General features: G+C 32.6%; 1 protein-coding gene across 1 annotated transcript in view; it reads right to left on the bottom strand.

Annotated features, from left to right (window-relative positions):
- The window catches only part of LOC124357597 (afadin), a 302,603-nt gene that overhangs the window by 175,851 nt on the left and 99,043 nt on the right, over positions 1-27,709 (bottom strand). The window contains exons 5-8 of the mRNA XM_046809519.1: positions 26,714-26,719; positions 22,841-23,006; positions 15,853-16,136; positions 570-708 (exon numbers count right to left, since the gene is read on the bottom strand). Coding sequence (XP_046665475.1) covers positions 570-708; positions 15,853-16,136; positions 22,841-23,006; positions 26,714-26,719 — 595 coding nt within the window. The remainder of the gene's footprint in view (positions 1-569; positions 709-15,852; positions 16,137-22,840; positions 23,007-26,713; positions 26,720-27,709) is intronic.

Below are 27,709 nucleotides of genomic sequence, written 5' to 3'. Positions count from 1 at the left end.
ACACAGAGTTGGCATCCTTCAGGAGGATCCGCTCTGTGGAAGGTGTAATGAGCAGGAGGAGACTGCTGAGCACCTGCTCTTTGATTGGCCCAGCAATAGCAAGAGAGCGGTATGCCATCTTTGGTAGCTTGAACAGGGGTGGCGAGTATTTCCCAGGAGGACTTGATAGGTTGTTTTCGGGCGGTTTGTTGAACTGCTGAAGTTGTAGACTGGTAGTCCTCATGGTGTTTCCGGGGTGCGCAAAAGGCCCTTGAGGCTTAAGTGCATGGCAGTAGGCCGCCCCACGGAAAAAAAAAAAAAAAAAAAAAAAAGATACTCTATTTTAATTCAGTAAAAGATCATAAATATACGGTATTAATTTGTAAACTTTTGACACCATCCACTTGTATTCAAGTACAACTAATGAACAAAGAATATTTCGATTTGATTTGACAGATAAACAGTTTTTGAGATTTTTCCGGTTCTAAAAGGAGATTCCCCCTTATTCCTGATTTCCCAGTCAGATGGCTACCATGATAAAGACTGACATAAAACTTGTGTGCCACAATGTGTAATCCTGCTTTACTCACCTCTAGACTGGGAGTGATTCATGAGAATGGCCAGCGGACACTCATCGTCATCAAGGATGTACTCTCGATTGTTGATGGTGTTATTGTTCCCAGGGCCCACTTCCTTGTTCTCAGCATTCGGGTCCACAGCTGTGTTCACCTAAACACAAAACATCCATTTCTTGTTGCAATTATTTTGATTTTCTTTTTTTATATATGGATTGGAAAAAATAATGAGAATTAAATTTAACACTTTGTGACAAGTGAATCATCAAAGATGACAGAAGAATATACCAATTATTCAACAGATTACACTACACAAATACTCCTAAATCACAAAATCATCCATCCTTTTCACCTCGACAGTGTGAACCCTGAAAGATTTTAATGAAAATGTCCATTCAATATGGTATGTTGAAAAGAAAAGTATTTTTTAGAAAGAGATAATACTATGAAAATTTGCACAATAGCATATTACAAACAATAAGTTTGAATAATAATGATTAATATACAAATACGAAAAGATGAACATAGTCATCACAATGGCTGTACGTCTTATTGTAGGAAAAAATCAATATCAATACAAAAGACAAGTACCCTTGTGTTACAACGGACAATACTAGAATGGGTGGTGATAATATTTATTCTAGAGATATTCCAAAACAGACATTAAAATTCATTATACCCCATGAAATAAATCAAGGCCAAAATTATGACATTTTATCTTTTAAGAATAGTGTTGTTGAACTTTGTACTTCTGGAAAATAAAAATGCAATTATGAAGTATTTTATTGTATTGCTTGATTTCCCATCATGTAACCCAATCCAAAACGCTAAATTAACTGATTACGTATTACACAAAGTTGTCATCTCTTTTGCAGACTCACTTCTCATTGCATCTTAAACACTTAAGCGAAAATTTACTAAAATTGCTAAGAACTAAGAAAAACTTGGTACATTTATATTTCATTTTATGCATTAAAATTGTGTTGATTTTGATTTTTTTGTGTTGATGGCTATGTATGTTGGTAACAGTTATTGTATGATCTGTGTTGAATTAAGTTACTGTGGTCGGTGATTCTATCCAACCAATCAGAAATATCCAATATTCCACCACCTCATGTTCCTCTTTCTCAACCCTTTTTCCAGCTAGGTTATGTTAATCTGGATCCAGTGTTAGTCTAGCATGGATGACTCTATACCTACCATGCATTCGTGACCATAGTATTAAAGTAAAAGCACGGGTACTAATTTAAACTGACTACTCCCATTGAGTAGTAATCACTGTATATACACCAGGTTATGTTCTAATTCACCATGAAATTCAGAAAACAAAAATTAAAGTGGAAGATTGATATATGATATGTTACATCTTTCTATTAATATACACGGGTCTCTTTTGTTATTCATTATAGAAAGAACTACACTTTGTATAAAGTGAATAAAATTATTTGCTTAAATTAATAATATTTTAACTATATTAAAGGTTTTACGTCCATAAAACTTTAAGAATATACTACCCATAGTACTTTCTAATTTACTCTCTACACACTCTATTTTTCTCTTTACACTCTCTTCTAATTTATGTGATTTTTATATATGGATATTCTAAGCTTTCTAGGTAAATAAGAATTAGTTTTTACTAGTCAGGGTTAAAATATTCTTACAAATTGTTAAGCTGAATGTACATATTTAGAATCAATTGCAAACATGGATACTCATGAAAGTTTGTCAAGGAAAAACATATAACTAACGCAAAAGAATAGTTAATTGTAAAGAACTTCTTAGGCTGTCTTAAGCCTAATTCCATATCAAATAAAAAAGCCTACAATGTTAGAAGATGAATATATAAATAAGAAACATTATGCCAGGATAAATGTGCAAGTGATTATACAGAAAAAATAGCATTTGTTTCTGCGGAACAGTGTACACGATGCCAGAATCTATAGGTGATGGATGAAGCACTATAAGAAACAACATATCACCTTTTGGTGATGCATTATGATGATGATGGTGGGGATATTCACTTCGGCACTTCAATTTCACAAATTGTGTGTAAAATAATAACTATTAAAAGGGTATTAAGACAGTTAAAAAAAATTCTCCATGTGTCAACAGTAATTGTAGTTTGGTACTTCATAACAGAGCCATACACTCAAATGGCCAGTGGAAAGATAACGTTGAACATGAACACAAAGCAAATGAAATCCTTGAAGATCACAATCTGACTGAATGACTTGAGAGTCCAGACTCATGACTACAAGGAGAGTGTAAACGTAATGAAATAATACAACATTTATATAATCTTAGAGAAATATAAAAGCATGTAATTTATATACATTTTTGAGTCAATAAAATATCCTAACCTTTTCCTAAAACAAATTTACAGCACTGACAAATTTGTAAAAAATAAATGTAACCTTAACTCTTTCCTAAATCATGTGACAAATGAACAAACAAACAAAATTACAAAACGTATGTGTGTGTTCTCTGTTAAAGGTGAGTGAGAGGATAAGTAAATGAAAGGTGCATACACATGCACGTACAATTGCACTTCAACTCTTCACTCATACCCATGTGTGCAAACGCACTCTTGAACATGTTTACACGCATTCACATACACACTCTCATAGGACTTGAACGTTTTCTGAAAATTGACTACTCCTTATTCTATTATTTATTTAAGCGGTATTTTATAATTAACTGATTTTGAGAATGTGCTGAAACTTTTAGAAATACTAATAATAATTTACTAGTTTTGTTGACTACACCCAATGCCTTAATTGTGTTACCTAAATTAATGAGAGTCTGAGACCTAATAAGACAGTCTTCGCAACAGTACAACAAAAACTGTTACATAGTGGTTCTCCTCTCCCAAACTAAAAAATGTTATAAATAAATCATAAATATTTAAATTTGAATTCTCCAGAACTGACCTTGCAACAACAACAAATACAAATTATCAACAAATAATTATATTACAATTATATCGCATTAATGGCAAGTAATCACATTACACTTTAAACAATATTTCTATAACTAAATGTATTGTAATAATAAATGTGAAAATTATTTTGAATTGCTTGATCTAGAATCCAATAAGCAAGTTCAAGGTTGGAAGATTAACTACTGCAGAGAGGTTACATGATAACACTGATGATGCTGCCACAGATGCCATTTCAGTTTTTACTCAACACCAACGGTAGTATAATCAAGCTGATGAGTGGTATAATCAAGCTGATGACGTTGTTTTAATTTTATCCCTAAACAGTGAAATTTGTTTATAACAGGGAATGGGGAAGGTTTTACTAGTGAAAGTGTAACATATACTGACAGTACGCTCTATGAAAGATCATTTTATAATTATCTTCCTGAATTACATGTAAATTGAATTCATTAGCATATTTTCAGTTTTTGGAAAGGGAAGAACTGCTGAAGATGAATTCACACGAGATGATTCAATCGATTGAGGAACCCCAGGAGAAGGATACCAAGATTAATCGGAAGTTTGCAGGATCAGGACTGGCAACCAGTGAATCCCTCCATGTCCTCATCGATGAGACCTATGAGGAAGAAGACACCCAGTGCTGCCACCTTGACAATGACATAGAGTGGGGAAATACGTGGCTGACGGTTGTCACACTTGTCGTCATTACTATTATAGTGATTACATTCTTGTTCTTTTTAATATAGAATTGTAGCTTCAAAACAAAGATGAAGTACCAAACCACATGGTTTTAAGTGTGAGTGTAGTATTCTATTTTTCATTAATTACTTTCCAATTAGTCTAAAATATACAGTACAATAATTAATTCTTCATAAAAATCATTTTCTAAACAATTCAAAATTTATACAGTGTTTGGGTAGGAGTGTTGATGTATTCATCAGTCAACTAATATATCTTCAAAATGTATACGATTATGAGGCTTAAATATTTAGTAACTTGATACCACATATGTAAAAATTTAGATTTAGGCTTATGTGTAATATTAAAATTAAAACAAATATATATATTGATTTTATGACAAATGTACATGAATTTTTAATTTCTGGGTTCTGAGTTGTATCTGATGTATATAATAGAAGCCATAGTAGGCTATGTTTATGCGACTACTAGCGCAAACTGGCTGCTAGAACTCAGCAGTGAGAATGTTGTTATGGGGAAGATGCACAATCGACTACTGCGCACACCGCAGACCTGCCACATGTCTGTCAATTATAGCGCAAGATCAGAGGTTTAACAAAAATGGCCCACATACTTTTATTTTACACTCACAATATTTTTGTGTTTGCAGAAGTTATAGAAAATAATTTGTAAAAAAATATAGTTCATTTATAAACTAAATTAATTATACCTTCTTATTTCTAATAAAATTGGGAGCCATTTTTATGAACTGCATATTTTCAAAACCACTGTTTATATTAAAAAATGGTAATTGTAAAAACAGTGGTTTGTAAAAATTGAACAAAAATATTTTAAGTTTTCTTTATATAAAAAATAGGCTAAGCATTGATAATTTTACATAATATTAAATTTAATCTTCTTGAAAATGAAAACCATAGGTACCTACATACATTTATTTTGTGTGGCGGTTTTTTGAAAGTAAGCTTACAAGTGGTGAAAAGAGGGAGACCACTTATTGTTAGACATGATGCCTGGAGAAATTAAAATCTTGTAGCATTCTAATAGACGAGTCCTAAATAGCACAGAAAAAAGCTATCCACAAGTTGACAAATAAGTCTTAAATGTGAAAATGGAGAGTTACGAAATTTTACTAGTCAAGGACCCAAGAACCAATTACATTGCAAAAACTCACAGCATATACTTCTGTCAAATTAATAGTGAAATTTACCTTACAAAAGAAATTGATCATCAGTCGTACTAGTTTGGATTTTGAGTCAAATGGGAAGTTATCAAAAGGGTTCATACAAATATCAAATGAGAAATGTTTTACATATCATATATTTTAGCTTGTCACGCTTAAAATTCAGTGTCCGGCATATAAACATAAGTAAGTCTGAACCAATAAGATAAAGATCAAATTCTTGTCTGAAAAGGGTAATGCTCAATGTGTTTATTTTGTTAGTTGATGATGAAATAACTATTATTTTGGTGTTTAACAATTGGCTAAATTGTGTAAGGCTGGACTTTAAAAAAGGAAGTATAAGCCTACTTTACACATTAAAAAATCAACATCTCATGTTGTAGCTGTAAATGTTTACATATTAAACTGTGTGTACACCAAACAAGATATACCAATTAAATTAGTTACCTAACCAATAACATTTACTGTCTCAAGTTCAAACCCCATTTGCAGAATCTTAAAGCAGATCATTGTGGTGTCCTGAGTGAGAGGTGTTATAAAGCAGGATTTCCGTTACCAAGGGCAAGGAATTTATAACTTTACTTTGACGCAAATCCCAAAATTTATATTAGCTGATGAACACATAGTTTTGCCTACTTCAAATGATCCTATTTTATCTCTGACAGTTTTACACTAAAAAAATAAGAAATCTTACAGGTTTTGAACACAGAAATCCCTAGGAAATGAATCAAAACAAACTCCAACTGTGGCTTTCTCATAGTGGACACTGAAAATTTCGTTAAAATTTCCACACAACTATGAGAGGATTATACCTAGCTCATCTAGGTATCACAAATATAGAATTGATTTAAAAGAATCATTGATTGGTAAATTTTTATGTTGTGTTTAAAATAATTAACTAAGCAAAATATTAATAATTAGAAATACATAATACATATATTAAAATGTATAGAACTTATATACAAATTTATCACAACCAGTGGAAAATTTTACTTCAAAAGTGCTTTTATGTCGTTATGAGATTACTATGTCTATGTTTAATAATATAGGGAAATTTTCTGCCAGAAATCTGCAATGTGTGCCAGTACCTACATTAAAAAGGTGAGAACATCGGCAGGTCTGGATCCAATGGCTACTTGCCATACAGTCTTTCAAAATCAAAAATATTAATTATAATCATAATCATAATTTTTATTGCCATTGATCACATTTTACATATAATGAAATAGGCATAGTCATGTATTAATAATAATAGACATAATAGAGAAAATAGAACAAAATATTTGTTAAATTAGACATGTAAAATTTACAATACAATTTTACAATATTGCGGTTTTACAATGTGTGAGTTTAATTACTACTCTGGCACTATTTAGTTATTCAGAATCAAAATTCTACATCCACATCATGATTTAGAAAATCCTCTAGGTTATAAAATGGATTTTTTCGTAACTAATGTAATACCTTACTCTTAAACACCCCAGTTGAGGCAGTCCAAGCTGTTACATTAAGTTTATTAAAGAAAACAATGCTGTTTACCATGTGAGATGAACCTGTTTTGGCCAGCCTGTGCTGGGGTATATCAAGCTTATCACGATTTCTAGTATTGTACGAATGCAAATCTTGTCTAAGTGTGAATGAGCGCAGATTAGTTTTTACATATAATAATAGATGGAAGATGTATAGGTTTATAATTGTGAGAATTTTTTAACTAATGAAAAAGTGGTTTACAGTGTTCTAAGAATTCAGTTCTACAGATTGTTCGTAAAATCCTCTTTTGTATTATCAAAATATCTTTAACGTGAGAAGAATGACCCCAAAGTATTAATCCATAAGAAATATGAGACTGGAATAAACCAAAGTATGCTGTCCTCAAGTATTCAATAAAAACAACATCTCTTAGTTTCCAAAAAAGATAACATATTCGCGAGAGCTTACTGCATAAGTTATTAATGTGATGAGTTTAGAATCTTTTATTTTTTATTTTTATTTATTTATTTATTACATGAACATTAAGAACAGTAATTTGTCAAGTTACAATAAGTAGAATTGAGGAGATGTGTTCATTAATTCCAGGAACTCTTCTATCTTGTACACAGGATTCTTCAACAGGAATTCTTTAAGCAAGCTCTTCAGTCTGTTGCCAGTCAGGGTCCGGAGGTGGTCTGGAAGGAGGTTTTTCAGTTGTTGGCTTACGTATGACGGTTTTTTCACGAAGAGGGCTGTTCTATGTTGGGGTAGGACGAATCTAGAGGCATGGCGTGTGGGGTAGCTGTGAAGGTCCATGTGAGTCTGCAGGTTTAGTGTGTCTGCATATAAAATGGCTTCATAGATGTAGAGCGCAGGTACTGTTAGTATGCCTAGGGTCTGATAGGCTTGACGACAGCTTTGCTGGGACTCCAGGTTTGCAATTGTCCTAATTGCCTTCTTTTGTAGTACAAGTACTCTCTTCAGATTTCCCGAGGAGCTTCCCCAGATTGTAAGACCATATCTAATATGAGATTCTACTAGAGCGTAGTATGCCGCTTTTGCTTTTGCCGCTTCCTGAGTGCCAACCCATTTAATGCGTTTAACAACATAGACACCAGTGCTGATTTTATTGCAGATGTTGTTTACATGGTTTGCCCATGTGAGTCCATTATCTAGAGTTATTCCTAGAAACTTTATCTGATCAGCCACTGCTACATTGGGGATACTAGTGGGTAGATTTTTTTTTCTGCTAAAATGTACTTGTGTTGTCTTGTCAGGGTTTATTGCTAAATCATTTTGTTTACTGTAGGCTATGGCTTTTTAAAGAGACGCAACAGAGTTGTCGTACAATTCTTGAATCAATGTGAATATCGAGTAATTTTGCGGATTGGACATCTTGAGTGTTATTGGATAAGCTAAGAGTAATGTTTTGAGTTTTTTCTTGGTTACATAGCAATTTGTTAGAGGAAAACCATTTTAAAGCTTCATTTTCAGCTTGTTTCATTTTAGTGAGTAAATAAGGGAGGATTTTATTAAAGTTCGAGGACTTTAGCTGTGCGCGTGACCTTGAGTGTGTGGTGATAGGCGGGACGGGTGGCGGGGTAGTTTTATGCGCTGCGTCCCGAAAACATTTCCTTTGACTCGTGGGTAAAACCCTCCTTTCAGGAATCGTATTGGCCCAAATAACTCACCACACTCGCTAAAATCAGTCTGTTTTGTGACAGTGCTGATTGTGGTGGAATTAAATAATAAGATAATACCAAATAATAGCAATAATAGGGCTTATCCTTGTTTTTCAGTTGTTATAGTGTTGTTTAAAGTGTGTTTGAAAATAACGTATTTGTCAATACTAATTTGCAAATAGAAATCGCGAGTTTAAAGTCGTTAAAGCGATTGTTGCGCCTTCATCTCAGCGGCTAGCACGTAGACACAACCCGCCACACAAATAGCGTTTATTTGTTGAAAGGGTAGTAATAGGGCCCTACGAGTACAGCTAAATTCCTCCAACTGTACTTGCAAAAAGGAAAGTGTCGTCTGCGTAGACTACTGAACAAACATTCAAATTATTTGGTAGATCAATTATTATAATAGTAAAGAAAAAGGGGCCAAGTACTAAGCCTTGGGGGACACCCGTTTTTACTGGTTTTACAGAAGCATTATTACCCCGAATTGAAACATACTGCTTTCTGTTAGTTAAGTAAGACCGAATTAGATTAGATGAATCTTCTGAGACTCCATAAAATTTCAATTTCTCTATGATAATATTAAAGGGGACACAATCAAATGCTTTACTTAAATCCATCATCGAAAGAGCTACTATTCTTTATTTTCAAAGGCATTAAGAGAATAATTTACTACTTCCATGACCACTTTTATAGTTGAGCGACCTTCCCGGAAACCAAATTGGGAATCAGATAGTAGATTGAATCGTTCAAAGTACTGGGATAGCTGTTTATGCATTAGTGACTCTAATATTTTAGAAAATATTGGAACAATGGATATGGGTCGATAATTTTGAGGCAATAGCCTATCGCCCTTCTTATAAACTGGAACAATTTTGGAGGTTTTAAGCAACTCAGGAAAGTAACCAAACTCGAAACATTTGCTAAGAATAAATGCTAATGGTTCTTTGATAATATGAATAGTTTTTTTACTAAACAATTTGAAATCCAATATAAATCCGTACTTTTGGAGTTGGAGAAATTTGATACAACATTTACTACCTGGTCCGAAGTAACGGTTTGCCAATAAAAAGTGTTAGGAGGGACTGGATTATTTCTTAGGTCAGAGAATAAATCGTTAGTGGATGGGATGCTGTTTGAAAGTTCAGAGACAGAATTTAGGAAAAAGTTGTTCAATTCTGTTGGTTCGAGTGTAACTGTGTGTTGTGTACTGGAATTACTTTCTTGCTTGATGATATCCCAGGCGGCTTTACATTTATTAGGGGCTTTTTCTATGTATCTTTCACATGCTCGTCTCTTGGCATGCTTTAAATTATTTATATAATTTCCTTTACAATGATGGTAGGTCCTATAAGCTAATTCCCAACCCTCTGAGCTACTGTTTCTTAAATTTTTATAAATATTGTATAAATGAAGCATATAATTTCTCTCTTTTGCTAAACTTTGGTTGTACCATTGCACTTTTTTAATTTTATCTTTACTTTTTTTACTAATAGGTGGAGAACAGTAATGCCAAAGATTTATATAGCATTTTAAAAAGTTGTTACATAGTTCTTCGACTGTTATTTTATCACAGTTAAAGTCATCAACCATTTCCCAGTTTTCAGTTTTTAAAAGATCAATAAATAAATGAATTTAATTTTCTGACTGCTTGCGTACAAAAGTTTTATTGCCTGCATTAATATTTGAAGATTTATGGTGATATTTATTAGAATAAACCTCTAGCACATGAGAGTTATGGTCAGCAAAACATCCTTCAAAAGACTCAATTGTATACAAATTTCTGTAAAATTAACTAAGATATTGTATATACAAGATGTACAGTGTGTGGGAACCTGAACATTTTTAATTTAGTGACAAGTAAGTAGGAAAAGGTTATAGCTTTATGATCCCGTAATAAAACCATTTCAATATTAAAATCTCCTGAAACAGTTATCAGTGTATCATTACTTTTATTGCCTGTTCAAATTTTTTTTAAATTTATCAATATTACCTTGAGGTGATCTGTACAAACTAACAATATTTTGTTCCACCAATTTTATACAGAAAATTTCACAATCTACTTCACTGCTAAATTTTTCAAACTGCACTACTTTATATTTAATGTTTGGTCTGATAAAAATCCCTGTACCCCCATTTTTTTTTTAATTATTCTTACAGTAAAAGCTAGCTGACACAAATTCCTGTGGTGTGTACAGATCTACCTCATCAGAAAGCAACCAGTGTTCAGAAATACAAATAATATCAATATTTTCAATGTTGAAAAATTGTTCTAATTCTAAAAGTTTATTTCTAATGCTTTGTATATTGAGTTGAAGGATTTTTAAAGGATTTTTTACAGTTGTGTATTAACTGTTGTATCCTTGTTTGTGTCTGAGGTGATCTCTTAAGCTGTCTTGCAGAGCATCACAAAATTGGGAGACAGGAAACCAAGGAGAAGTAGCCTAGCTATGCAGGGCCCAAACTATCAACATTCTTCCGGACTATCTGAAAGTAACCAGTGGACAAAAACGTTTCATGAAGAAACACCAAGAATGGCTTGTAAATGACATTTTATTCATTTGAGGAATTTACAAACTGGAGGAACAATTAATCTGTTTACCCAGTGGTTTCTTCATTCTTTCTCTTTCTCTTTGTTGACTAAACTGTATTGTAAACATTTCCTCCCTGAAGGAAACAGGATTTTTCCAGACATTTGCCATCGTTCACACTGTGTTACTGATTTTTTGTTTCAATGAACAATGGCAAATGTCTGGAAAAATCCTGTTTCCTTCACAATCCTTCTATCGTCAAAAATAAACTTCAAACAAAGAATTTCCTCCCTTACACTAATTCTATTACTCTATATACATGAATAAAGAATTTCTCTACTGTCTGATGTATAAACTTTATTGTGGACTTTAGAGTTTAGTAAATCCGCTATAAATACACGTAATAAATCAATCAACATGAAAAACTAAAAGTTTTGTTTGGAATGTATGTAGTTTGGAAATACTGTATGTATCATTAAATTGTGGAGCCCCAACAACAAAAATCTAACTATGATCAGAATCATATTTATACATCATCAACACTACAAATACTGTCAAGATTTCAATTTTATGGTGAACTCAGGTCAATTTTTGAATGTTATTTGGAGATATTCTTCAGGAGAGTAAATGGGTTGGTCTATAAACCATCTTTTCAGTGCTCTTTAAGCCAGTGTCCTCTCTTGTACTGCAGTTCTTATAATAGGGTGGTGTGAAGTATTTTATAATAATAATAATAATAATAATAATAATAATAATAATTTTATTTGTCATGAAAATGTATTACATCATTGACAAAGTCATAGTATATTGCTTATTGTTAACCAAGTCAATACAATAGTCAATAAAGTCTTACAAGTAAATTAAATAAAATAAATAAAAAATCACAAAAATGACAGTACAAATTGTCAGTAACAGTAACAAACACATTAAAAATCAATACTTTTGGTGTTGAAGAATTCATCTAGACTGTAAAACGGATTCTCCAACAACCAGGAATATAACTTATTCTTAAAGATATCAAAGGGATATGAGCAATATTTTTTCTCCAGAAAGTTATAAATTTTCAAAGATACTACAACATGACTGGTGAGGGTTTTGCTTAATCGAAAATGTCCAATTTCAGCATTGTTTCGATTACGCGTGTTGTGGTCATGAATTTTATGTTTAAAATTTAACAAATTTGGATTTTTATGGATGTAAACCACCGAGTCATATATATACAAATTTAGAACCGTCTGAAAACGAAAATTTATGAAATGGGGTTTGCAATGCTCTCTGGTATCACACTTTTTTAGAGCCCTAATTGCCTTTTTTTGTAATACTAGTATTTCGGAAATTCTGGTGCAATTACCATATAGGACTAATCCATATCTAAAAACAGATTGGAAAAAGGCAAAGTATGCGGCTCTTATAGAATTTAGTGGTACAATATCATTCAGTCTACTCAGAAGATAAATGACTCGTGAGAGTCTTTTATTTAGATAATCAATATGTGTTGCCCATGTCAAATTTCTATCAAGGTTGATACCCAAGAATTTAACTGAGTCTGAATAGCTTTCGTCCAATGACCCAGCAATATGCCTAAGAGTAAACAACATTTTTGTTGTTTTGTCTTTATTTAGCAAAAACCCATTAGCATGAAACCAGTTTGATGCATTTTTTAATGTATCATTTGCCAACAGCTCCAGATCATGTACACTTTGACTGACATTAAAAAGTGTAGTATCATCTGCATATAATATGGTTTTCGAGTTAAGAGATAATGGTAAATCATTTATATAGATTAAAAAGAGTGGGGGACCTAGGACCTATAAATGTAGGACGCTTTATTCGTAGAGCTTCAAGTGGTGCGATGAAAAGTTGAATTGTAAAGATGAATATTCCTGTATCAGCATATAGTACAACTTTCAAGGTAATGTAAATATCCTAGTATTCTGATCGCTTTTCAGGATTATCAAATTTTTTTAGATTTGTTGTTGTTGTACCACTCCATACAGCAAGACCATATCTTAGGTGACTTTAAAAAAAAAAGAGAAAAATAGGCTAATCTAGCTGTGATGATGTATCAGTGTTGCTGAGGGATTTGTTATAGTCTATAGTCTATACATGTATTTAGTTTTTTTGTTTAGTTAGTTAGTAGTAGTTGTAGATAGTTAGTTTTGTTTTGTAGATTTGTTGTATATTATTATCAGTTTCCATTTTGTTAACAGTGGATTTGTTAATCCTAACGTTCAGCCAATTCTAAGGTACTTTCAGTAATTACGATTTTTATTTGTGTAAACCACGAATCAATTCAAATCAATGAACAACTTGCTATGTAAGAAGTGAGGTAACAGTGCATTGTGTTAAATTGAAGCCACACCTATGCTTAGAATGGGTACAGCAGAATTTGACCTACGTGACTGATTAACTGACATAGAAAATGAATGAAAATATATTTGGAACATCACAAATATTACAGAAAACTCTTTTTGTTTTTCTACATTTCATAAAGTTGATATTTTTTGCAATTTTGAATAGCAGGGGTATCAAAAGTTTCATGCTGTCTGGGTAATAAAATTGCTAATGAAAAACTACAAAAAAAAAACAGTGCCAAAGCTGTATTGCTAATATTTATCGAGGATTACTAAAAGACACAGTTTAACAGCTCTCTTTTCAATCAGAGATAAGGCACTGGTAAAATTTACTCTAACAGCCTATGGAGTAAAAATTCTTCCAGGAAATCAAGATGTTGCAAACTATGTTTGATAAAAGTTTATCTAGGCAAATGATTTAAAGACAATTAGAATATTCTTTTTGTTAGTTCCATTAAACATGATTCAACAAAAACTCAAACAAATTTTACAGTTAAAACATTTGAAAACCAAATGCAACTGGTGTTAAGGGGCAGTTCACTTTTAAAATGTTTACCAACAATACCAACAAACACATAGTCAAGAACTATTAATAGTTTTTGAACTATTAGTAGTCAAGAACAGTTAATGATTTTGAATAGTACATGTTTGATGACTCACTGTATACTCCAAATTTTTCGAACTACAATGACTACTACCTAGTCCCATCAATAAGACCTAGCTTTCAAAATAGCACTATAATAGTTACACAGACTGTATAAAAACGTGAATGGTATATATTTTTTGACACGAATCATACAGTCTGGATCTTGCACAGAGCAACAATTACCTCTTTCAATTTAGAAAGGTGTAGCTTACAAAAATATGATTATGATGCAGAACTGCATGCTGGCATGAATGGTATATTTTTGAACAAACATATACAGTCTGGATCTGGCACGGAAAAACTATCACGATCAATACATTTACAATTCAACTCTAAATTTATGAAAATTTGACTCACAACACAGTGTTTTTCAGTGACAAAGAAGTAAATAGGGGCATTAACCCTAGAACACTACCGTGCGTAAGTTTTACGTATATGCGTCATGTTTATAGTCACAACTACTCTCCCCCCCACCCTTCCAGTTTAAGCTTTGGGCAGTGCTTCTACTGATCAATGGTCGTTCAGCCTCCGAAGTGTAAGGGTGCGTGTAGTTCTTTTTCTTATCTCAATATTGATTTTTATTTAGGCCGTGCCTCAATTTTACATAGCGGTAGTATTACTTGATAAACAATACGTATATTTTACGTATAGGTAGCGATAAATGTGTATAGTAAAATAAGTAAGTAAACTTATTTTAGGTTCTTTTTAGTAAGAAAAGTCTTGGAGTTAGTAGACAATTTGTAATATCAAAATGGAAGACACACGTACTGTCGAAGATGGCGAAATTCAATTTACTTGAGGAAGACATTAGTGACGACGATATCTTAAAATTCCAAAGCTCTTCAGAAGATGTGTATGACAGTGATGCAGACTCCGAATTTGTGCCAGATGCAGATGAAATTTCAGATGACGAGATTATCGTGCCCATAAAACATATTGAGATGAAATAAACCCTGGAACCAGCAATAAAAAGAAAAGATAATGATGTAGTGCCAGTAGGATCGTGAAAAGTAAGAAAAATAACTGGTGCTAGGAATCGAGACTTGCCTGTTATTTCTACAGAGCAAGAAAAATCTGATACTACCCACAATTACACGCTTTTTGGAAAGGCTGAGTTTCTGTGGTATTGTAGATATGAAGATACGGTTAGGAAAATACCGTGTATCACACATGCACGCATTACACACACGCTTTAACATACGCATCCTCACCTTAAGCAAGCACATAGGCAAGAAAATACACAAACACAATACACGGGCATGCAAATAAACCTTTACATGACCTAAAAATAAAAAAATAAACATGCTACCTAAAATTTACGTTTTGGTAGTAACAAAGGTATATCAAAACACAGTAGTGCTCTAGTGTTAATGGAGTTGAAATCTTAGGTAGCAACTTTCTATAGGGTATCATTTAAAAGCTAGTACACCTGTAATGATCAAGTGTGTCAATTTGAATAATGATTATTATACATAACATTCTTTTAGCAGGTCTCTTTCACATGTATGTATATATATATATATATATATATATATATATATATATATATATATATATATATATATATATATATATATATATATATATATGTGTGTGTTTAAATATATATATATAAAATATTTTTTTGTTTACTTGATAATTCAATAATGTTAATTATAAGATAGACGTTGTATAATATATGGAGTATTGATAATAATTGCAAAGAAGAATTCAAAACTACTAAAGCTGAGCAATAGCATTACACTTTGTCTAAACTTATGTGACTATAGGTTGTATGTGTATTGTAGACACTAACCTGGACAAGGCAGTAGTTGTGGGCATCCTCGCGATCTAGCCCGTACTTGACCAACATCTCGCGTACTACTTGTGTGGCTGTGTCCCCCACCGAGAGCAGCAAAGTCTTGTATGGCACATCCCGACACAACGACTCCCCGTAGATCTTGAGTGTACCACCTGTGTCCGGGCCACCATCCTTGCTGCGAAACTGCTGCAGCTTCCTTTCTAGCTGCTGATGTCGCCGCCTCCGCATTACCGCCTCAGGGTTTGATATCGATCTTGTGAAACTAGTCTCAGGCAACGCTACCAGACCAAACATAATTATTAGAAAACTCAACACTGCAGCAAATGAATCTTTATGTTATTTTATTACAGAGCAAAAATAACCTTACGTGTTTGAAAGACTACAAATTTGTAACATTTTTTTATTTGTATGCATGAGAAAAGGGTTTACCACCATTTAACCCTCTCCCGGTCGAATTACCACGACGCGCTTTTCATGTAACTATCATCGTCACTGAAACCATCACAATCATCCACTTCATTGTCAAAAACGCGATTAATTTCGCTATCACGCAAATACCTTGAACCTGCCATCTATGAAGTACAGAACCAAGTGTAAAGACTGCAAAAACAACTAACAAAATGATTTCAGTAAATAAGTGGTTATAAAAAGTCCCAAATAGTTCCTCAAATTACGTAAGATAGCAGCACAAGTCAGAAAGAATTGTACTACTAAACAACTAGATCACCGTCAATGAAGTAATCAATGAACCGTTTCAAATTATTAATCCTAGATAGCGCCCCTAGTCATAAAACTATGAATAAATAAGGCAACAATGACACTGCCAATAGATATTTCCAGTATTAGTTCCACAAACAATCGTATGACAGCAGCACAAAGCAGAGGGCATTGATAAAGCAGTTGGAGGCAATTGGAGGCGTTTGAACTTTAGTGCCAGGCGCCCTGCTGAGGCATTTCAAGGCGTTTGCCTGGGAGAGGGTTAGCTAAAGTTTCTGAATTGTTTTATTCAAAACTTACAAGTTCTTTGGTATGGATGATTTAAATTTTAACTAATAAAAGTTAATTACTTTATAAACAACATAATAATCAGTGTACATGTTACTTTATGTATATCATAAGCCTCTAAACTCATTCCTACCAAATTAACTGCATTCGCACACTCAACGTTTTGAAGGTCACATGCTGGTAATCAGCTCTATGATACTATTTTCAAAACGACTACGAGGTGAGATCTCAGTAATGCTAGGTGAGATCTCAGTAATGCGAGGTGAGATCTCAGTAATGCGAGGTGAGATCTCAGTAATGCGAGGTGAGATCTCAGTAATGCGGTTGCATTAAGACATCACATCAACGTGCACCTTTTCCTGACTTCTTAATTATTTTAATAGTTTACTTTTAAGGATGATATTAAACCAGAATTTTTTTATTTTCAGATTGTTTTAATTACCTTTAACTTAAGTATTATATATTTTATAGACAATAGACAAATTCTTTATTTACAAATTCTTTGAGAATTGTAACTCGTCAAAATTTGTTACAGATCATATAAATACAATTGCGTAGTTTACAAACAATGAATTTACAGGTAAATGTCCAGTTTGGTTGTTAGTTTTGCTCTCTGTTCAGGTATTCTTCTAACGAGTAGAATGGATTTTGCAGCAGCCACAGCTTCACCTCCTTCTTGAATTTTGCCGCACCATGTCCCTTCAGGTCTTCTGGCAGGTGGTTCCACAGTTTTAAACCCATGTAAGAGGGCTTCTCCTCAATTAGAGAAAGTCGATGCCCAGGAAGATGAAAATCTGTCGCTTGTCTTATGTTGTAATGATGTGTGTTACATCCTCTGGGAAAACCTCTCTCATGCACACAGGTTACTGCCTCCAGCACGTACAAGGATACAACCGTCAGAATTGAGAGGTTGATAAAAGCTGGTCGACAACTCTCTCTTGGCTGTAAGTCAGCAAGTGTTCTCACTGCTTTTTTCTGTGTTACCAGCACACGTTGGAGATTTCCTGCAGATGAATTACCCCAGACCAGGAGACCATAGCGAAGGTTCGATTCAAATAAAGCAAAGTAGGCTGTTTTTGCAGAGGGTACATCACTTATTGATTTTATTCTTTTAACAACATACAGTCCAGTACCTAATTTCCTGCACAGGTTGTCAATGTGTGTTGTCCATTTGAGATCTTCATCTATTGTCACTCCCAAGTACTTTGCCTCTGATGCTGCTTGGACGTTAGGCAGGTGCACAGTTTGTTCCTTTTTTGGGCCCAATATGAGTTGCTGGGTTTTAGCTTCATTAACTACCAGGTTATTAATATGGCAGTACTGTACCGCCATGTTCATTGCAGTGAATGACTCTATCTCCAGGTTTTCTGGGGTTCTATCGGCTAAAAGTAGAACGGTATCATCTGCATACATCAGAGTTGTAGCAAATTCATCTAAGTACTTAGGTAAATCGTTCGTAAATAGAGTAAAGAGTACAGGACCCAGGACTGATCCTTGGGGGACGCCCCTTAGAACTGGAAGTGGACTGGATCTGATGTGTGCAATTTTATTGTTTTGAGTATGCCGGATTTCAACTACCTGTTCTCTATTGGTTAGGTAACTCCTGAACCACTCAGCTTCAGTGCCCTGTACTCCCATGGTATTTAGTTTGATCAGCAGTTGTTCAAGGTCAAGGGAAGGGTGTCAAAGGCTTTGCTTAAATCTAAGAATATTGCTGTTGTTGTATTTTTAGCTTCTATTTGATCTATTACGTATTCAATAAAACTAATTAAAGCTGTCGATGTAGATTTATTTTTGGTGAAACCGTGCTGTTGATCAGTAAGCAGATTATTGTATGTCATGTAGTTTAGGAGACGATTAAGCACAATCTTATCAATAACTTTAGAGAATGTTGAAATTTGCGAGATTGGGCGATAGTTTGATGCTTCAGACTGATCACCTTGTTTAAAAATGGGGATTACTTTAGATAGTTTTAGTTGATGTGGAAATCTACCAGATTGGAAGGACATGTTTATGAGAGTGGTTAAAGGGTAGGCTATTTCATGTTTACAAGCCTTCAACAACTTTGGTGAGATTTCGTCAATTCCTGCAGAGACTTTAGCTGGCAGTGAGTTGATCGTTTTGATGACTTCTTCAATTGTTGTGTCATAGAGATAAAAAGAGCGAGTCTCAAGCTGCTGAATAGGACTTGGAGTTCTGTTCTTTAGAGGGTTGTTGTTTAAAATAGCAGAGTCAGCCATGGTCGTAAAAACAGTGTTGAAATGTTTCACAATTTGCTGAGGATCGTTGATAGTTTTATTGTCAATTTTAAGTTCTTTCAGTCCTACAGACGATTTCTTGGTTCTTCTTTCATTATTTATAATATTCCAAAGGGCTTTAGTTTTATTTTCTGAACGTGGCTTCTTGGAAGCCATAACCTCCTCCTCCATAGTGAGCTACAATATATCATTAGTTGGCTAAGTGTCAACTAAGACTATCACTCAGGGAGTTGTTTGTTTATTTGTTTGTTTGTCTGTCTGTCTGACCACAAGAGATTAGGAGAACAAATAGAGCTATAAACCTAAAATTTTGCATGTGATTTCACTTCTACATTGAAAACTTGACGGTACATGTCATTTCATGGAATTACTCATTTTATTCTAAACAAGTGGCATTCTACTAACTTGGTAATGTGCTGTAAAGCATTCTGTACCACATGATGTGTTTACTTACAAGATTTAACAAAAATATTTACAAAAACCTTATTTATCACTGAAATTATATGAAGTTTACTGCACACATGAAAAACAATTCAAACTTGAAAAGTTATAAAAGTGTTTAAACTAGTACTGTTAAACCTAGTTTGCACTAATACAATACAAAAAATAGAAAAATCGAATTTACGATAAATTACAAACTAAATTGCTTTATGTTATTTGTTTGTATTGAAAATTAAATTAAATATTGCAACCAATTAAAAAACCCAGTCGGTACATTATTATTTTTGGCTGAATTAAAAGGTTTATAGTAAGAGAATATCAAAACTTCCATTCTGAGTTTTGTAAGTATACAGGATTTAATACCTAGACTTATTTTTAGTAAACTAGCCTTGTTTCTCATAAACCTTAATTCTTTTAATCTGACCTTCGAATTTTAATGACACTATTATATAGAATAAATTATCCAAAGATTTGCACTTATGAAATCATTTTAAATATTGAAATAAATAAATCTGACATCACCATCACTATACTTGACATTTTATGAAAGTAATACGAGGATTATCCATCCATGTAAGCTCCGTTCTTAAATTAAAACTAAATAAGTGAAGATAAAAACATTTAATTACATACATCTGAAAACTCTAACTTTTCTACATTTTTCACCAAACAGATTCAAGCACTTGTCATATCATTGAACAGTCTTTGTAATACCTTCTGCATAAAAATTTGCCACCCATAAATGAAATCTCTTAAGGCAATGCCACCACTTCATGTTCGGGAACACGTAATATTGTTGAAGACAAGTTAGAGCTATACCGATTTAACTTCATTTTGGTTTATGACAATCGGTATGCAGTTATGGGACCCCAACGAATACAAAACTTGTGGTAACCTAGTTCTTCTATAATTGTCTCGTGTAAAAGACTCTACGAAATTGCCTACAGCTCCTTTCTTTATCGTAAATGTTTGTTTTTCTATTAAAAAAAACACACCTATACATAATGATGTTGGACGAATCTCAACTGCTGAGTGATTTTATGCCCCTAGAAATCTTATAACAGTAACACTTCAGACGGTGGGATTTTATATTACGGAAAACATGTTTTGAGGTTATAACTGAACTTTTAACGTATGAACGTACAATGCTCCACTTTGCATGATTACACAGCCACTATGTGATGAACCACCATACCAATGCCATACTTCCAGTGCTACGCATAAATGGTGGTTACTTCCTGGATGACCTTCGTACAAGCATACAAATGGATTTCACAATGTAAAAAAAATGGTTAACCTATGAGGAATTGATTCCAACTAACAACTAGCTAATCACATTTGTATTAATTATACCAAAATACGAAATAACCATGAATCAATTTATACACAATTGAGAAATGTAAGTCACATATGAGTATAGTAACAGTCAGACAACAAATAACAGCTCCCCTGTAAATAAGAAGTATAGTAATGCTTTTCCTGTATACACCAAATTGCAGCAATATTTTTAGATATTTTTGAATTAAGCTTTCACTGATTACCTAAAACACGAATTTCAGTCACTGATTCCACAAAGTTAATTTTATCCCTTCTCTTGTGTAAGGATGTTTTAATAATCCTAAACTACCTTATGGTTCAATGTACTTCTCCATACCTGATAATCAGACAGTGCAGACTGTACTGAATATCAAGTCATATTGAGGTTTATTAGGGCTCTACAGTGTTGTCAAGAAACACCCCCACAAGGTAATGGAGAAATGGATTTTTGATTTCATGGTCATTTGGTCAGGCTACTATGTAGGGAGAGTAAAACGTTTTAGGACTACACGTGACTGTTGACACATAGGGTATTATCATATTAATATCTACATATCAAATCAAGCGTTACTTAGATCTAATACAAAGTAACATTTGTCAGATGTACACTATAATGGTTCAATCAAAAGTAACAAAATTGTTTCTTTGTATTTAATTAAATTTTTTTATCCATTGACTAATACTAATAAATATGGCGTATGTCTGAAAGTAAAAACATATGTAAGGATATAGTTCTCATGATTTCACTCAACTACTCATAACTTATAATTTATAGTTTAAAATCTCAAAGGTTAGTTGAATTCACAACTTCACAAATTCCAAATTATAAAATGAACTAGGAATGAACCTACATGGACAGAAATGTGTGTATATAGACTGGAGTTGTGGATTATTGTTTTTATCCATATTTTGCTCCCACACACATACATGTACACTAAATCAAATACATATAAGAATTCTAATTTTAAACTTGTTTGAATTAAGACAATACTATTTTTGACTTAATACTTGTTCGTGATAAGTCCAAATTTGAAGGAATTTTTCGATCTAGGAAATAACTCAAGCAGATGTACCTACAAGAATGTGTTCTCATATGAAACGCAATAAATACTGTAATAAAGAAACTGGATATTCAATTTTTTCCTGCTATGTAGAAATTCAGTGTAGAATTCTCACGTTTTTAATATTAATCATATTAATAATATTATTACTAATATTAATTACAAGAAGATCAAATGTATCGAGTGTAACAAAAAGGTTGCAAGGCTAAATATACAGGGTGCCCCAAAATTACAGGACCAAACTTCACCAAATTGTTCAGGAGGTCAAACTGAACGAAAAATGTTATATAATGTATAGTCCTATCTTGCTTCGTTTACCTTAGATCGGCCATTTTGTTTTTTACATACAATTAATTTTATTTTTAATACGAGTTTACCGATTTTGTTGAAACTTGGCATAAATATTATAAACATGTACTGTACATAAGTTGTAAAAAAAATATTTTTTTTTAATCATAAGTGTATTTTCAAAATGGCGGCAATTAAAAAATGGTTGGTTTTCAAGTTATTTAAGTTTTAATATTTTAAATGGCCGCCATTTTGAAAATACACATAAGATTTAAAAAAAAATATTTTTCTTACAACTTATGTTCATGTTTATAATATTTATGCCAAGTTTCAACAAAATCGGTAAACCCGTATTAAAAATAAAATTAATTGTATGTAAAGAACAAAATGGCCGATCTAAGGTAAACGAAGCAAGATAGGACTATACATTATATAACATTTTCCGTTCAGTTTGACCTCCTGAACAATTTTGTGAAGTTTGGTCCTGTAATTTTGGGACACCCTGTATAATAAATGTTGAGTGGATCAATCCAGCAACAATTGGATAAATCTACTACATAGATAAACTTCATACTAGTAACAGAACATACTACACCAATTTCTGTGACTTACCTGTGTAGAGTTTTTCCGCAACCCCAGAGTCATTTTCTTCAGTGGGAACTCCACTTGTACTCTTCATTCTGTTCAGTTTCTCTTGCTTCTTCAGTTGTTTCTTTTCTCTTTTTGACAGTTTTCTCTTGAAACTCGAACCTCCTTCTTGAAAAGTCCCTTCCGGCATCTAGTTAAAATAAACAAATATCTATAATTATTACATATAACAAAGTAAAAATATCTTTACACTAATACAAACAATAAGGTTTGATAAATTGTTATGTCAATGCAACCCATTCTGTCAAAGTAAAGATGATAATTAATATTTTCCGTAATATACTTGATATAAAAAACTAAATATAGATCTAAAAATGTTAATTTATAAAGGTTGGCCTGAAATTACAGAATTTTTCACTTGATATCTATCAACCACCACCACTGCTGAAATCTAGTCATTGACTTTCCACTGTTGTTGGAATTTATAGTTGAGATATCAGCTTCAGATGGGTATTAGCTATGAGCGTTCATCCAACAACAATCTTGTAGAACATATTTGTGAGAAACTTCTTTGCCCTGGTTTTAGGGATAACATATTTTGTATTCAAGGGCAGTTAAACAACACCCACATCAAAGCTATTTTGGGACTGATTAACTAAATTGTATGATAATGAACTAATACTCTGTTGGATCTTGTAGAACATATTTGGGAGAAACTTCTTTGCCTTGGTTTTAGGGATAACATATTTTGTATTCAAGGGCAGTTAAACAACACCCACATCAAAGCTATTTTGGGACTGATTAACTACATTGTATGATAATGAACTAACACCCTGTTGGATCTTGTAGAAGTACGTTAGGAAGTAGTTGACACTTTTTAAACCCTGAATCGGTTATTTGTTCTATTATACCTCAGTCGTTTCTCAGAAGTCATGCCAAGTGAATTAAGGCTTCACCTATCTCCCAATTCTGCAGAAGGTCCTCTAAAAGTTCATTAAGATCAAAGATTTTACAACTACCTCCGATGGGGGGGGGGGGTGTGTACAAACCCTCCAAAAGTAATAGAGTGCTTAAACTAAAGCCACTCTAAATAAATAGAAGGATGATTTGGCTGGCAGTCACAAGTTGTACTGCCCCACAGAGGCTTTTAACACATTGACTGCGGTAAAATATTTTACTGAATATGAGAATGGCTGAACTACACTGAACCCTTAAACAAACAATGGTGCATGCGATCGCCGGTGACCACCGCGCTTCCCAGTGGTGGTCTGTGGTGGTCGCTGGTGATTGCACCGCACGTTGATGTGTTATGTAATATGTTCAGGTTCAGCTATGGTATTTCATATTGTAAAGATGTCTGCCTGCCATACCTGATCAATTTTGTACCAGCTAAAAAATCTGTATGTTCCATTTTCGTAGAGTTACATTATTTAATCTTCAGATAACATGAGAATTGAAAGTCGGTTTTATTAACTAACCAATACAAACAGACTAATACTTAAAGAATCCATGCTACATTGCCTATCCCTAAGTTTTCCAGGTTACAGAAGTGAAATGTACATAAATACAGATTAATGGTCCTTTCTGAGAACCTGGCTTACATATACCTAGAAACTACATATAAAGACCACACTCGCTTAAATATCAACAAAGTGTTTTGATCATTCCACTTTAAGAATATTAAAAATGATAATTGCTTGGCAAAACAAGACACTTTAATATATCATATAAAAAAATTATCTTTTACAGATGGTTATTATTAGTTTTTAAAACCTTAAATAAAGCCTTTTTGTACATTCCATACATAATTTATCACGTGATAACAAGAATATGTGACATAATTAGTGAGCCCACTAAATGTGTAGTCATTTATTCAAAGCAAAATAATTTTGCGAGTGAATATTTACAAGCAAAGCTTCAAGGTCTTTGATAATAATAACAAAGTGGGTAGCGCCATTTTTTATTGAGTCTCCAGTAGATATGAAGAGCAAAACAGAATCATTCTCAATATGGAATAATTCATGAATGAAAAGTATGTAAAGTGTTTCAAGGTGAAAATTGTGCAATAGAACACAGAACACACAGGCTGGAGGTTACACAAGAGATAAGACTGTGCCAGCTGTACAGGAAACATCGGTGTGAGATTCATACAAATATGGCATTATGTAGGACTGTACCATCAGCTCATCGGGAATGTTAATACAAACTGGCTGCGAGACTTGGCTCCCTGCCTGGTTCTGGCTCCACCTCCGGTCTTTATCACTATTTAACATTGGCTTAGTCATCTTAAATTATGCATTGAATTACTTCTAAGCAATTCTATCTTTTGTTAACTTTTGTGTAAAATTCTATCTCCAGTAAATATTTACTTTAAGTGTTTCATATTAATTGTTGTTTATGAAATGTTTAATTGTATAATTATGTTTCAAATAGAAAATTATTAAAAAGCTAATTTAACAAATAATTAAGTTTCACAAAGCCCAAAAGTCTAAATAAAACTTTAGAAAAGAACAAGTAGTTGAATGGGCTGATAGTAATGCCAGCCATTAATGATGCAATAAGAGTAATACAAATTTCAAAGGCTGATCACAGATGCCTGAGAGTTAAAAATATAACAAAAACTTTCTTGACTATAATACTCTATGTACGAAGACAATATTGGCTACAAAACTTGAGGTAAGGTACACAAAGAATTTAAATCCCCATTATGAGTAAAAGAAGTAGTTTATGTCCAGTCTGAAACAATAATAGTAGTCTGCTTTAAAGCACACTCACAACATAAAAGATATATATAATATATATATATATATATTTTGAAACAGAAAAAACATATTTTAAATGAACTACTTGAAAAAAAACCAAGAAAAGAACACTGTCTGCTTCTTGATTCATGCAGGACGAAACGTAACAAATTAGAGGATACAAATTAGGATTTTTACAAGTGTATATAGGATATTTACAATATCTAATGCCTACAAAATATTTTCCAACAATTCAAACTTAAATGCGTTAATATGTTTATAGAATTAATTGAGAGACAATTTGAAAATTTTCTAGTTAACACATTCTCAATGACGTAAACCCCATGGGATACATGCGATCTTTCAAAACCACCATTGCATATCCGCTTGGGTACCACTACTTTTATAAAGCGAGTTGTGCGCTTATGGGGTACACGTTGTTATGGCTTTTCTTATGAGTATTTTTATTGTTAGCCTGTCTTGGTGGCAGGTAAAATATGAGCCTTTGCTTAAAGAAATACCTCAGACTATCATGTACCCAATCAGGCACACGATTGTCTAATTTTTTAGGTAACATTTGGATTACACGGAGATGCATTAAAAAAATATACTGAAATAAATTTTTGCAAAATTGTGAAGTCTAAATACTTTAACACTTAAGACATTTAACGTAAAAAAACTATTACAGCTTATTGCTATTATTATTGAAAAATTCAACGGAATATAAAAAAGTCCAGAAATTAGCCATTGTCGTGAATGTGTTAAATAATTTTAATGACTAAAAAATATTAATTAACCATCATGTACGTTAAACTTGGGGTTTTTAGTACTTTGTCACCTGATGAAGAGAGCAGATACTACTTGTAAATACTTTCATTAAAATTAATTATGCTAATATCTGCACCATTCATATTACTATTTTACACTAAACCTTACTAATAATAAACTATACAAATAAACTTTTTAATAATAATTCAATAAAATTAAATTATTAAACCTAGTTGTTCATTAAACTTCTGGTATTTTAACTAAATTACAAAATAAGCAATTCAAATTTTCCGATTTATTGTATGAACGGCATTATCTATCTTTAATAAAGAGTAATTTAAATAGGATGTAAACTTTCTTTTTGTAATATGAGTTAAAATATACTTACCATTCTCTGTTTATATAATGGATGCTTGTAAAAAATAACATTTTCTTCTTCACTGTGTCATCAAATATTTCTCTTTATTTTCACAATAGACTAGTTGTAAAAACTAAGGCTACTAATGTACATATACATAAAACCCATTAAAAGGAGAATCTTCTAACAGAATAATTTAAACTGTTAGAGTTTACGACCCTACGAATTTTTCCTAATTTTACATATTGCAAGACAGTTTAACCACATAGTTCCGCTGATTCTTGTGTTTCTCCTCAGAATTTGCAATTATCAGTCTTGCTTAGACCCAACTTCATCAGGTGTTTCCTATGAGGGCCAGCCCTATTTTGTCAACTTACACCATTACACTACTGCGTATGGTTTTCTTTCTTTAGATTCCTTATAGAAAGGTTCAAAGGCATTTTTACATTATTTTTTATGCTATTTTTACATTATTTACAATGTTTATCAAATAATATTTTGCATGAAAAATATATGTTTATTTGTATATTCCAAAAAAATCAAAACTCATATTTTACACAAACATTAACATTTAAAATATACTGTTCTGTTTATAAGAGCACTGAATATTTTCAAGCCACAAATAAAATCTTTCTTATTCCTATAACTTTTAATTTCATTTTAAAATTAAATAGCATATGAACTAACAAGTTAATTCTATGTATTCTTCATAACATTTGTCAATTATAAAAGTATACATAAATGCTTACATGTATGTGTATAAATAACAAACCATAGTTTTAAATAAATTATTTTAAAAAGTTCCTGTGATAGAACTGTCTGTCACCATTTCTTAGGGGTTAACCACTCAAATAAAAACTTTACTGTTGATATAATTCAGACCAGCAATTATAAAATATATTAAATGTAAAATATTTATAATATTAATACACCCCATTAAATAAATCACTGAATTTCATAGTGGAACAGTAAGATTTAAATATTGCACCTTACTGCACAACAACAATCAAACCAGTAACTCACCTT

This window comes from Homalodisca vitripennis, chromosome 3 (genome assembly GCF_021130785.1).
Source record: "Homalodisca vitripennis isolate AUS2020 chromosome 3, UT_GWSS_2.1, whole genome shotgun sequence".
Classification (NCBI taxonomy): Eukaryota; Metazoa; Arthropoda; class Insecta; order Hemiptera; family Cicadellidae; genus Homalodisca; species Homalodisca vitripennis.
The sequence above is the reverse complement of the archived record's forward strand: the minus strand, read 5'-3'. Positions and strand labels throughout refer to the sequence as shown.